Source organism: Montipora capricornis, chromosome 2 (assembly GCF_036669925.1).
Source record: "Montipora capricornis isolate CH-2021 chromosome 2, ASM3666992v2, whole genome shotgun sequence".
Taxonomy (NCBI): domain Eukaryota; kingdom Metazoa; phylum Cnidaria; class Anthozoa; order Scleractinia; family Acroporidae; genus Montipora; species Montipora capricornis.
In genome coordinates, this window is record NC_090884.1 from 57752748 (window position 1) to 57766910 (window position 14163).

The 14163-nt window shown below is 38.7% G+C and overlaps 1 protein-coding gene, 1 long non-coding RNA gene and 1 other non-coding gene across 3 annotated transcripts in view; 1 reads left to right on the top strand and 2 right to left on the bottom strand.

The window, feature by feature from the left end:
• Positions 1 to 2563: 2563 nt before the first annotated feature.
• LOC138028495 (ethylmalonyl-CoA decarboxylase-like) lies at positions 2564 to 7834 on the bottom strand. Its single transcript, XM_068876054.1, has 4 exons — positions 7181 to 7834; positions 4819 to 5037; positions 4517 to 4647; positions 2564 to 2697 (listed from the first exon to the last, which is right to left on the bottom strand). Exons 1-4 carry the CDS (start codon positions 7667 to 7669, stop codon positions 2625 to 2627), a joined length of 912 nt encoding a protein of 303 aa, XP_068732155.1. The 5' UTR covers positions 7670 to 7834; the 3' UTR covers positions 2564 to 2624.
• On the bottom strand, positions 3064 to 3137 carry Trnat-ugu (transfer RNA threonine (anticodon UGU)). The gene has a single exon. It is a non-coding gene; the product is annotated as a tRNA-Thr (tRNA).
• A 5409-nt stretch (positions 7835 to 13243) lies between the features above and the next one.
• The window catches only part of LOC138028651 (uncharacterized), a 3745-nt gene continuing 2825 nt past the window's right edge, over positions 13244 to 14163 (top strand). Inside the window, exon 1 of the long non-coding RNA XR_011127701.1 lies at positions 13244 to 13375. This is a non-coding gene — a long non-coding RNA (uncharacterized lncRNA). The remainder of the gene's footprint in view (positions 13376 to 14163) is intronic.

Consider the following 14163-nt stretch of genomic DNA (forward strand, 5'->3'; position numbering starts at 1 on the left):
TCCTCTTTTGTCGTTCTCTTTGATTATAAGTCATTTAAGTAGGTCATTGTAGCTCATTGTAGGTGATTCCTTGTTTTAGTAACTACGCCCTTTTGATACCAGCCATGGCTGACTGGTCTACCCTGCCTAAATAAGATTAACTTGACTTTTCTGATCTTATTGTTTCCTCCACTGATTTCAGTCCTCTTCTGCCCTCATTCCTTGCTAAGTAAAGCCTGGCCATGCTTGCTCTGGGATAATAATAATAATAATAATAATAATAATAATAATAATAATAATAATAATAATAATAATAATAATAATGATAATAATAATCATGGCGGCAAGTAGAGAAGACTTGTAAGAAGTAGCTCAAGCGAACTACAACGGAACACGGTTCAATCGAAAGTCTGCCGAGCTTAGGCGCCGGAATACACTCGAAAAGCATTTATTGTGCTTGTTGATTTGTTCATTTTGAGCAAGAAGGTGACCAGAAGCGAATTGACGAAGTTCTTAGTTGTAAGTTGTTTGAAGATTGCTGTGTTCGAGGCGAGAAGGCTGAATAGCAATTTGAATTGGACCCAGGGAGAGTTTACTATAACCTCAAAAAGATCATAGAGACCCAGGAGGGCGTTGATAAGCCAAAGTATGACCACGGGCTGCAGGATGAAGGGCAGGATGAGCGGTTATTTACTGTAATGACGTCGAGGAGGCGACGAGGTTCTGAAAAAGCCTGTGGGAAACACAAGGGACAGGGAATACCACGGCATTATGGCTAGATGAGATCAGGAGTGCTATACGTGACAGTGTCCCCGAGATGATGGAAGAAGACTTTGAGTTAAGTGTTGATCAAGCTGCAAGAGTGATTTCAAAGAAGCGCAATTGGAGTGCGCCAGGGCCGGATCGACCGCTACCACCATTTTGCGTTCCATTCCATTTTTGATCCAAGAGTCCCGAAGAGTTTAGCTGAATGGAGAGCGCAAAACGTTTTTGCAGAAAACCTGTGCTGTTATCACTTTTGCGTACGTGCTTATATTCATTCACTTACAATGTGTTTATTGTTTGCTTTGTTTTAGCCACTCAAACAGAATAAAAAGATAGAAGACATCGCAATGTAGTGTCTTGATTGGTTTGAGGACTTAGAACTTCCACATAAAAATAATTGCGCGTGTGGACGAGGCCGTAAAAAGAAAAACAGCAGAGACTTCAATTCAATGTGGTTTCCTGTTTAGTTAATGGCGTCATCATAATCATAAACATAAACATAAGCTTCTTATGTTCTAGTGGGAACGGCCGCTCTAAAAACGTAAAGCTTTTCCTCGAAGCTGGCCGCCATCTTCAAAAAAGAACCGACCCGAAAGTACTGATCCTAGACTTTAATTGGCCAAAACACAATGACCTCGTTGCGTCATTATGTTTCTCATTATGTCGTTATGATTTTCGCGTTCCCACTGCAAAGAAAACCGACATAGTCAAAGTCAAAGCCATAATCATATTCAAAAGAAAATGGTCGATCATTTTCTTATGATTATGATTATGTTGATCATAAGTGATCATCAGTGAAACAAAGAAAGTGTAGGATCTAGTTTGTACGTATTGCGGGCCTACGGAATTGCCCATAGTAGTCTCGGGCAGTTTTTTTTCTTGCCATGTGCTTTTGAAGCCTGGAAATTTTCTGTGTGCAAGGTGTTTTGCAAATTTCTCTTGTGAGCTGGTTGTATCTCGGAAATCTCGTACTGTATGAGGTACCTATCGTGTTTTGCATTTAATTGCTTTCATTTATTTCAACTACTTCGTTCAGCAACATTTCAGTCATCGCTATTTTCGTTTTTTTTTAGAACCGCGCGCTTTGTAATGTTTGTTTATGGTCTCCTGCGTGTGCATCTCATCAGTTGGAATTAAACAGCTATAAGCTAAACTGGAGCTTATAGAAAGTATGCTGCTATTACAACGGTTCTCGGGATTGGTTCAGAAAACAATGGACACAAATAACGATACAAAAGAAAGAATGGACCCTAACTCTAAAAACAATAGAGCTGCGTCCTTAAGATCCAATAAAATTAGAGGTTGTAATGAGCTGCGTCCTATTCTTTTGTGTAGCTGCATCAAAAAACAGTCCACCCAATTTTTTTTTTATTGTATTCCTGCAAACATTTCAGCGGATCGTATCTGTGTCTGGGGATTCGATTATATCTTGATACAGATCTAATTTTTCAGAAAGCCGATCAGCAGACGGATAAACCCAGGAGCCTGTAATTTAGGGAAAATCATTTGCGTCCAAGTCTTGAAAGGGCAGAAATGAAAGCAAGCTACTTGAATTATCAGGGATTAAGACATAGTAAAAATGTGCGTGCAAAATAACGTTACAACTAGATTAAGTATTAGAGTAGCAAACATCTGGAGCCTAATTATCTTTAAGCTACAGTAGCTTCTCATGTAATGCCTTTCCAAAAACTGCGGAGAGCACTAGCGGCGAGTACGCTGAAATCAACTTCAAGAAGACAACAAGAGGTTTAAGCACACTTGACAAGAATAAAATTGACACAGCCGACAGTCAATTGGCGTTTTAAGTGAAACAGTTCTAGTGTATGTGGCATTTGACTTTATTTTTGTATAAATAATTACATAAGTGTATATCTAGCATCTTATTTGTGTTTCTTGGCCTGTTCTAAAGCTGTCTTATTTGCCTCTGCTCCAAATAAGGATTTGAAGATTACCCTAAAATGGAAAAACACAGTTAGTAAACTCTCAGGGCCTCCAAAAAGATCCAAAAATTAGGATTTTTCACGGCAGCCAAGCAAGTTGCCTTGTTTTTAAAACGGACAACTTAAACGGCTACCACAATCAAACAATATTTCTTTTTCCTTCAAATTTTAAGTGTCTGTGATCAACACCGGACTAGCAAATTTTTAAGCTTCAATTTTGAGTGGAAGACAGGTTTCCCTTGGTATTTTTTTAAATTCTTATTTTAATCCATTGACAATTGGGAGTGAGACTTAACAGATTTCACTCTCAAGCGAAGCTACGATCCTCGCAGTTATGGACGCAATTTTAGCAATTGTGTAGACAAGCCTGAAAAATTCAGGACTTCAACGGGGTTTGAACCCGTGACCTCGCGATACAGGTGCAACGCTCTAACCAACTGAGCCTATGAAGCCACTGAAGTTGGGAGCTGGTCATTTGTGGGTTCTAATTTTTCCGTTTATGGACGCAACTGAATGACCAGCTCCCAACGTCAGTGGCTTCATAGCTCAGTTGGTTAGAGCGTCGGACCGGTATCGCGAGGTCACGGGTTCCCCGTTGAAGTCCTGAATTTTTCAGGCTTCTCTACGCAGTTGCTAAAATTGCGTCCATAACTGCGAGGATCATAGCTTTACTTGATTTCATATTGGCATTTCAGTATATGATTTATTTCATATATCATTTCGTTCATAGATTTTACTTTAACACCAGACGATTTTACTCGTCAACTGGAGGCGTCAAAAGACGTTTGAGGTGTCAAAGGGATGTAAGCAGTCAAAAACTCCATGAAGATACAAGGTTAGTGAGTGGTGATTGGCGCATTACGGTTTGTAAGCTGAGACGAAAAAGTTGTGTGTAGTCAACGTTTTCTGTTAAGTAATCATTTGTAAGGTGCAGGAACCTTGTAGAGGATGGCAACGGTTTAACGTAGCTTGTTCTTAGGTTTGTATACCAGCTTTCAAGTGTAAGGCGCTGATAATAGTTTGTACAGTAAGGTAAGTACTTAGCAGAGTCCCAGTCGTTAGTGTGTTATGTTCTTGAATGGTGTTCAGCAATATCTTTATTGAGATCACCATTCTTAGTCGCTCGTTAATGTGTTCTGCCAGTCACGTGTTCAGGTTCCTGTTGGGTTCACAATGTAAGCGGCATGGCAATTGCAGCATTTGGTCTTGTATACTGCTGCGTCTGTCCTTGGGGTCCTCTTTGTCGTTTACATTCATTAGTAAGCATCATAAAGTCATTATCGGTTTCTGGGCAAACACCAATCACCACTCAAAACCTATCAAAATTATTACTTTTCCCACTAACAATCACAATGCAGACCAGAGCACTTGACTACATTTGTTTGAATTTCAAACCATCACTTGACTCTGAAGATGACTTCCGTTCAGGTTGTCAAAACGTCAGTCACAGAAAACAGTCCTTCTAACTTCTTTCACCAGGCAATCAAATTCCATTGCGGTATGTAACTCCTGGGTTCAAACCATCTTCTGTTGAATGTACTCTAACTAAATGCTCAAACACAATGCTACTGTATGCCCACCTATTTTCAATGCTCAATATATCTATTAAACAAGTTTTCCATGGGAGTTGATTCTTATGACAATATTGAACTTTGGGTAGTACTGCCTTGCTGTAGGAAGAGAATGGATACGTACATTTTTTTTATATGTACATGTATACCTACAGACAAAACGTTAGCCTTTGCAAGTGTCAAAAATTAATCCTTTTAGTTGAGAATATGTACCAATTTGACCCTTCATATTGGTGAGGAAAAAGTGTCAACTTAGCTGACCTTTCTTTGTCCAATTTCTTTTCAAGGCTTGTGTCTGCTCCTGCGCACACAACACCTTTGATACCTCTGAGTACTGAGGTGTCGGCATGAAGAAATTCTGACAACCATTCAGAACAGCCTGTCACACTATCCTAGAAAAAAAAAAAGAAGAAAAATCTTTAAAGTGATGAATATGATATCAGAACAACAAGGTGTTTACTACTTTTTCAGTGCCAGAATGACATTCAATGTTTTAGTTCGGAGAAATAGGTTTTGAGGCACACAGTAATCTAAATTAGTCGACTGTGATCTGGGAACCAAACCTTGCCGTGTGGTAGCTCTCCATCAACCAGTCCTATCTGACATGCATAAGGCAGATCCACCTTCTCTCCTGTCAATAAAAGCTTCAATGCTGTCTGTTTTCCCACTTGTCTAACAAGCCTGGCTCCACCACCCCACCCTGGGGTCAAACCCATTTTGACTTGAACAAAACGGATTTCTGCATCTCTGGACATCAGTCTAAAATCACAGGCCAAGGCAAGCTATACAGAAAAGAGGGTAAAAGACTTTACATTTGAAGTACTACTTAAAAATATGAAACAAAGCAGCCAAGGTAATGGCAAAAATGTGGTTGAAAAGTATGCAAAAGAAGGCACTGCTGGTAAAGCCTTATCCACTGGAAGGATTTTCTGAATCAAGTGAAATCTTCTAAATTTGCTATGGCTCAGTTTCTTTGCTAGTTTAATTGTCATCAAACTATTGTTCCTGAGTGTGGGGATAATTCTCTTTTTAAGAAGCTGAGGGCTATACTGTACATTGAATGAACTGGCAAAATCTAAATCTATCATTTGGCGACGTTTCCTTGGCACTTGTTATGATAAGACTAAAATAATAATAATGATAATAGAACAACTAGTTTCAATTGATTGTTGTAAAACCAAAACCAAAGTAATTACTTTGGCCAATCAAAGAGGGTGGAGACAATCCAGTTAGTCAATTAAAACTCAAACTAATTACACAAAGCCAACACAAAGCGTGGCAAAATGTGCATGCACAAACCACAATTGGTTTTGGTTTCACTTCTGATTTGGTTGAAGAAGTGGTGTGAGAACTTTGAACCAATCACCGAGTGAAGTAATGCAAAACCAAAGCAATTTGCTAATTACTTTCAACACTCAATTGCAAACCGCTCTAATAATAATAACAATAATAATAATAATAATAATAAAGAAAAAAATTATTATTATTATTATTATTATTATTATTATTATTATTAGTGTTTTCAGATTTGGTTGAGGAATATAAAACAGATTCCTTAAAAAGCAAAGGTAACAAAGCCACTTTAGACATTCTTATGCCTCCTTTATTCAGTGTGGCATATTCATTCCAGGATATCTGAGGTTTGTGAGCAAGAAGGGATTGACCTTTGCAAGCCACTGAAAAAAAGCCCTACAGTAACATGCCATCAAAATTAATATTACTGGCAACAGTATTACAGTGGTTGATGAGTCATTTCAGGTGAATGACTGCAGGGTCTTCATCAGATATACTGTCCTGGATGTCTGGAAAATGAAGACCCTTTCAGTAATTTGCCTGAAATGACTTGTCAGCCACTGCAAACTACAGGAATGTTCATCATCATCATATCTTCATTTAACCACGGGATCACATTCATTACACATACAATAGTCTTCCTGTGAGCCCTGAAGAACAGTCATTAAAATAGAGACTACTAGTCGCAAATAGAGCTAAGAAATCTATTAAAATAAAAGAAACTACACTAACTGTTGTGTTTGGCTAGTCTCTGTTCATCTTGACGCCTTTGTTTTTGGACCAGCATGGGTGTGTGGAAAATGAAGACAATGATAAAAAAATATATAATATAATATAATATGATATTTAACAATTATTCCTCGAGCCCGAATGGGCTATGAGTCAATAGCCCATGAGGCCGAAGGCCGAATGGGCTATTGACTCAGAGGCCATGAGGGCGAGAGGAATAATTGTTTTAGTAAAATCCAACTAGTTGGTCAAAAAATATCGAGACAAAACATCTTTCGCTAGTTAAAGCTAGACTTTAATTGTTGTTTTGGTTTTCAAAGCCGGCGCTTTTCGCTACTAGTGGGCTATAACAAATAGCCTACTAGTAGCTCAACCAATCAGAACGCAGCATTGATAATAGACTACTAGTTGGATTTTACTAAAATATAATAGCTTTCATTTAGATAGAGAGCGAGATGTAATAACCTACCACAGTTGACGGTGAGTCTGCAAAGACCCCAGGCCAGATTGGTGGAGGGCAAGTGTACTTATCACTACGCCAACCCTGCTCCCCAGAAGTGTACGGCAAGGGTCATTCCTAGATGGTCAGCCGTCCAGAAGTAACCCTGCCCAACAGGGCTTAACATTGATCACCATTTGGGAATCAATGTCAACCCTGTGACCCAACCGTATGCACCATAGCGTACAACCCTACCGTAATTCAAGAGAAAGCTTATCGATCATTTTAAATAACTTGAATAATGTGTTTTGTTATTGATTTCGATGCTTGTAACTATATTATTTTTTCTGGAGGGTCTTCATTTTCCGGGTCTTTGGTCTTTGTTTACCCCTGAGGTCTTCATTTTCTGCACACTCATTCCTTCTGGTACCAAACAATTTATTTCCAAGTACTTGGCCGCTTACCTCAGCCCCCCCACCAAGGGCCCTTCCTTCGATTGCAGCCAGACTAAGAAGAGGAAGCCTTCCTAGGCGGGTCAGAGTTCTTTGCATGAAAGCACACATTAAGTTTCCCTCTTGTGGTGTATTAATAGCTTTGATAATACTTAAGTCAGCGCCAGAGCAAAAATATCCGTCTATCCCATGTAAGACTAGAACTTTGCCGTTTCGCCATTGCTCAAGTTCGTCTACAAGTTCTGCAAGCTTTACCATCATGTATCCGGTTAGAGCATTTTTACGTTCGGGATTACAGAGAGAGAGAACACCAACTCCTTCAAGGTTGCCTGACAATTTCGTAAACGTTACGTCCCCTTGTCCTAGCTGTTTGAATTTCTTTCGAACTTCGGCTTCCTCAAAACAGTCTTCGCTCAATAACGACGATGCAGCTGATGAAAATAGCTTTAAGAACGTTCTCCTAAAATGTAAACAATGCCTTTGTACGAGATTAAAACGCATGATTGCAGCTGACCAATACTATGATACGAATGCACGAATTTTAAGAGGTAAACGTAGACAGGGCTCTGAAATTATTTACTCAAAGTTGCCCATCTAGTTCATCTTGCAGTTCTATCGAATCAACGAACCGCCATCGCCATATTGGCTGCGCACTTACCAAGAGCCTGAGGCAAATCTCAACCAACTCTCGTTCCCAGAGCCCCGATCCTTTTGATCGCGGCTCTGGGAACGAGTGGGAAAACCAACCCAAATTAAGGACGGTGCCTACTAATTAAAGATATTTTTGCCCCGGTGTGTGATTATGCAGGAAATGTAGATCTTAACAAGCGTTATTGAAATCCAAAAAAAAAAATTGGGGGTAACCACGCATTTTTCAAAGATAATTCACAAATAATATTTGTAAAAAGCTTTAAAATAGAAGGCAATGTATGGCGTTCTTTCTAAAATTGAAGCTTAATCGTCTGTCAAAAATGCATGGTTACCCCCAACTTTCTTTTTGGATATCAAGAGTACTTACTAAGGTCTACTTTCGCCGGATAATTTTAAACCGCGCAAAAATTATCCCTGTATTAGTAAGCATCACCGATAGGAAATCCGAATATCTTGAGATGCGCAGAACATATGCGAAACAACAATAGTAGGCACCGTCCTTAAATCGCACACAAAAAGCAGGAAATCTGGGTAGCTTTGAGAAATATACCACCTTAATTTTAAAAGCGTTTCACTTGCTGTGCAGGGCAAATTCGAGGTGAAAAAATATCAACCAATAAAAGAAGCCTATATCCTTGTTTTTAGTTACAATCAAGAATATGGAATGTCGGCGTTGTTACAAAATGACCGGAAATGAGTAGGGTGGTCCTAGAAAGCTTACAGCGGGGTATTGTGGGTATTGGAAATATCGTATAAACGTGGCATATGGCTCTACTTGTGATAAGTTATTTCAAGCCAACACCACACGTTCAACATCGATAGGTTTCTTCATTTAATTCCTCGCTGGATGGGTTGTTTACAACAGCTTTCCGAAGAAAAAGATCAAGATTTTGAAATCTGTGAAGTTAAAGCAACAGGATCTCTCTTCTGAAGTGTTAGTCACTGCAGTTGATGTAAAATGTAATTTTACGTAACAAATACATTCAAATCAGGGGAAAATGCTTAATAAAGAGACCAAGTCCTTGAGGGGGGACTGGAAACTAGACATCAAAATAGCAGAAAATCAACGTTTTTGTAGGCTCTATTGACCAGCAGTTTTGTGCGCCCGCGTTCCTCCGCCAATTGTTTTTTCCTCCAGCCAATTGTATTTTCCACCAATCAGAAATTCGCCTGCCTGCCAAGTACAAAATACAATTGGCCAAATTCCAAAATACAACTGCGACGGGTGCTACGTCACGGACAAACGACGCGGACCAGTGATCCAGCCGTTCGTTGGGAGGAGGATGTTAACCGCACTGTAGCCGAAACCGCTGTCCATGGCTGCTAATTGACCGGGTGAAATGGTTGTGCGCATGCGAGATGTGTTGGCCACACCGGGTTGGTGTTTGTGTCACCTTGCTTTTTTTGTTGTACTCCCAAAAGGGCTGGAAATCAAACCTAACATTTTTGCCGTTTGCGAAAAGCCTGTCTGAGAGATTCAACTATTTATTTCTATACGATTACTTTTTGTCGTTAAGGAAATCCTCAAATGTTATGGTGGGGATGGTGGGGTCGTACAGTTTTTGAGAAAAGGCTCCTTGAAATTTCAAGTTTCCAGTCCCCCCTCAAGGGGGTCACTATATTTAGCATTTCCCCTGATTTGCAATTATTTGTTGGGTAAAATTGCATTTAACATCAATTGCAGTGACTAACACTTCAGAAGAGACATACTGTTGCTTTAATTTTACAGATTTCAAAATCTTGATCTTTTTCTTCGGATAACTGTTGTACGCCACCTTAAACTAGACGCTTCCGTGAAGCATACACTGGGTTGCCTGTGGTCGTGTTACAGAAAACCAGACGGCACTGAATTGTGCGGTATTGAACTGCAGCATTCCAGTTAATTTTTTTCAAGTCGGGGGTCATTAACACTATTTGAGGGGTTACCCAGATGTCGTGCCAGCAGAGGCCCTTTTACTCACACGTTTACACTTTTAATTATTTTGTAATGTCCTGTCCCATTTTGAGGTCTTTTAGTTTTTTTAAGCTTTGGTAATAAATTCAGTTTACAGATAACAAAAAAATTCACTCGTTTCTTCTTTAAATAAATAGTCTGCAAAAAAACTAATTGCAAATTGCTCTGACGGAAGTTTTTCTGCATGTCATGCATGTCTTGCAGTTGAACTAAACAAACGTTTATTGCACACACTAAGATGTCGTTTCCGCTTTATATTTCCTCTTATTATATAAGCACCAATGAAATACCAAGTGAGCTTTCGCGCGAAAACATAATATCTTCACACGTGAAAAGATCACTGTTATTATGGTTACATATAAAAATCGCGCCTTTCGATGCATTTTTTTTGAAATGATTTAGCATTTCAATGGTGATTATATCATAAACAGAATATTACATGGCCGCTTGGAGATAGGAAATTTCTCTTCTCGTGTTGAAAAATATTTCACTCGTTCGCAGCGCTCACTGTCGTGAAATATTCTTCAACACTCGAAGAGAAATTTCGTATCTCCTCGCAACCATGTAATATCCTTTATTTCTTTTCAGTCTAATCTGATGCCAGGTCAAAACATTTTTTTGCTTTACGTTTGCACCAAAAAGTATCGTAAAAGCCCGGAGTTAACAGTAAAAGACAAGGCAAAAGACAAATGAAGAAAAAAAAAAATAACGTAGTTTTTATATATAACTCTGAATCGAATTCTCATCGAAAGATTAGTGACAATCCATCGTAAAAACACGAAAATTTCTGCAGTCTCTGACTTTTATGAATGAAGTAAAAGGTCATGATTTTCTGTCAAAAGGAAGAGATCGATCACGTGCAAGGCAACCATAAAGGTGCGCGTGATCACCTTGTGTCAACTGAACTACGGGAAAGAATGTTAAGCGTTCGTCGTTTTTAGAGTAAAACAACGTACTTTTTAGCCAAGAAACTTCCGTTATTTAACTGAATATTTACATTCATCTGTTGGGTTCCTGAGAAACGTATCTATTTTGACTTCAGGGTCAACTATTTACACAGTCGCGAGGTTCGAGCGGCCATGTAATTGAAAATCTAAACATCTATGAGATACGAAAACAGACTTGCGAATTATCGCAAATCACAATGCTGACAAGCACAAAAGCAAAAGAAATGGTTAATAAATAAGAAGTCCTTTACTATCTGAATGTTTTTCGGTTGAGAGTAAAGCGATATATTGTTGAAAAATTTTCGTGATAAAGGAGCTATGTCAAGAAAATGATGTCCCGATTTCACGACACTCAAAATTCGCAAAAAGCGTCAGGCGTTTCGTGTAAACAATCTTCGCACTAGTAAGTCGTAGCAATAAATTGGATTAGCGAGGAAGTTAAAGAAATATAATTGTTGGCTTCCCAAATAAACTTCATTGTACACTATAATGACTAAAGAGATATTTTCTGAGATTACCATGTACGCAACAAAATAAATTTCGGGTTTAAACCCTTTCCTGAAGAACCTTTTCCTTGAATAATGAAACACAAAATAGTCGACAAGCTTTCTTTCAAATAATTCTTGACTGTCACATTTCCAACTATATTTTAAACCTGAAGACTGCCAGACAACAGGAATCACAGATCCACTTCAGGTGTTCGATTACTTCTCTGTCGTTGTTACCAGATAATTTTCCATTTGGTTTCAGTGTTGTACGGAACACTACACTCGTGATAAAATGTTAGAAATACAGCTCACTTTGATTTCGGCTCGACGGGCGAAAGATTGTTGTCGAAGTCCATTATTCGTCGCTTTTAAGATTCCAGATATTTATTTTCCACCGCCTGTCTTGTCTATGCAATTGACCTTCCATTCTTGAACTCCATAAGGGTATATTTGCTGAAAGATGCACTAAAATGGCATTCGCGTTACAATGACTTTCGAGGCCATTTCAGGTTAATTAAATGTTCTCCTGTGTGCACCTGAGAAATCTACGCATTACCCCAGCCCTCTTAAACCTACCAAAATACGCACGGAAGACTCTATGCACAAAGACACCACTAAGCAGAGCAGTGACAGGCAAGACTACTATGAAACTCTTCTTTGTTAAGTTTGAAGTTGAGGAACGTAGGAAAGATATGGAAAAACTTGCATTTTTGCAAGAAACCAATATCCAATGATGTTTTGTTGAAGCGTGAAAGATCTTTCTCAAAATCCCTGACTATCTTCAATGTCGTTTGGCCATACCGCTCAAAAACAGTATCGTATAAACTCTTGTTCTTAGGCCATCGTAGCTTGATTAAGAAAATAACACAAACAGCGGTGATAAACACGTACTACTGCAGATCATTTTTGTCAGTCTAGGTTCCAGACCCCTAATGTTTACGATTTTATAGTTTTCAAAAAATTGTAACGGTCACTTTTGAAAATGTGTGTTGACTAGCATACGAGACGTCAAGTTTTATAAAAATGCGTTGGAATACAATGTTTATCACCACTGTGTTATTTTCTTTATAGACCATATGTTGTTTAAAATTTAAATCTCCCGGGGTTAAGATCCTTTGCCTTTGTATCATGCATTTTAGTAAATTTTCAGCTCCGACTATTGCATTTCTAGCTTTTTGACTGGCTAAGAAACTCCGACTATGAGCCAATAGTCGAAGTTTTACGTCATATGGAAAATAGTGCGCCAAGATGCTCTTTCCGGACGCTTTGTAAAATTGTGGAAATAAAAATCGGCGTCAAAACCCGCTTTAAGAATTTACTAAAACAATTATTCCATTCGCCCTTGTTGGATATGAAGTGATTATAACCAACTTGCCCTACGCGCTCGTTGGTTATTTTATCACTTCATATCCTACTCGGGCTCATGGAATAATTGTTATATAGTAGCATTCACATGTAAATGATAGCGAAATACCTGGAATTTCAAAGGGCTTGAAAATAGCCGATGTGGTCTATTGTTTATTTTCCCAGAAAATCTGCTTTAAAATAGTCAGTTTTTATACAATGACTGCAAAAATTCTCGCGCGCTCATTGGTTAATTTTTGTTGTCAATAAGCGGACAGACACATAAATTTATAATTTATGCGATAATGCATGACGCGATATTGCTCGCGTCAGATTAAAGTTTTTCGCAGTTTTGTCTCTCTTTCTTCTCGTGTTTTGACTTAATTTTGACCCCTCTGCCTTTTTGTTATTGTAAAACACAAATTGATGTCAGTTTTTCAAGCGTCTGTCCTGTTATTGATCATGAATTGCGTCATAACATTGTCAAAGTAGTCTGCGGATCCACTCGGCTATCGCCTCGTGGATCCACAGCTACTTTGACAATGTTATGATGCAATTCATGATCAATAACAGGACAGACGCATGAAAAACTGACATCAATTTGTTAAATGAAGCATAATACAAATTCCAACGGAGCTAATTCTGTAGTCCAGTCCGATTACTGATATTGACTTAGCAGCCACCCAGATGGGTGTAATATAGCCTGCGAGCAAGCTCTCTTACCCCGCCGGAGGTATTAAAGTACTACGTGTCAAGCCAACTTCATTTAGAGAGCTTGCTCGCAGGATACCAAGAAACCAGCTTTTCTAGTTGTTGTGAGAAGGTAAGAATCCGGTACATGTATTTTAATTCCACTTTTAGTATCAGGAAGGGGGTCTTTTGTGTAAAATTATCGATTCATTCGCGTTAAGTGAAGTTGTTGCCAAAGAAAGGTCGATCTTGTCTTAATCCATGGTACAAAATCTGCCATGGTGGGGGGCAAAGCATTATTATTCTCTCACTGGGACATTAAAACAAAGGCAAATCAAGCTTGACTGGTTCAGTTCTCTTTGTTTTAATGTTCCAGTGGAGGAATAATAATGAGCTTGCCCTCCAGCAAAAGTCGCAAAAGGCCTATTAATATTAAGGCTGTTCATGATCGCGAGATTGACTGCTTGCGGTCGCTAAATAATGTTCTGTGGCGGTCAATGAAAAAGGCAGACTGCAGACCGGGAGTAAAATGCAGACTGCAGGTAAAATGCAGACTGCAGACCAGGGATAAAATGCAGACTGCGGGTAAAATAAAATATTAATATTAAAAAAAAAATTAATAAAGAGTAAATAATTAACCCTCCCAGATTCCTAGCGTTTTGGGCATCCCCTCCGTTAACTATCAACGTTTCCTTGGAAAATCGAAAAGCGTTTGCAAATATAGAAACTTTTTCTATTACTTGAGACCCCTGGTTTATCCTGCAGGCAAGATAAAGCGATTTCGAGAAAATATGCGAAAAAGTTCTAGCACAACCCAGAATTATTTGCTAATGCATGCTCTTGCTCGTGGTTGTGTCTTCCATATTAAATAATATAATATTAATAACGAAACGCATGATGAATTTTATCTTTTGTCAGTGT

Coding starts and splice junctions, on each gene's coding strand:
- LOC138028495 (XM_068876054.1), bottom strand. CDS start 7,669: ATGCGTTTTAATCTCGTACAAAGGCATTGTTTACATTTTAGGAGAACG. Junction 4,648..4,818: donor GAGAGCTACCACACGGCAAG/GTTTGGTTCCCA, acceptor TTTTTTTTCTAG/GATAGTGTGACAGGCTGTTC. Junction 2,698..4,516: donor AAGAAATTGGACAAAGAAAG/GTCAGCTAAGTT, acceptor TTTCCATTTTAG/GGTAATCTTCAAATCCTTAT.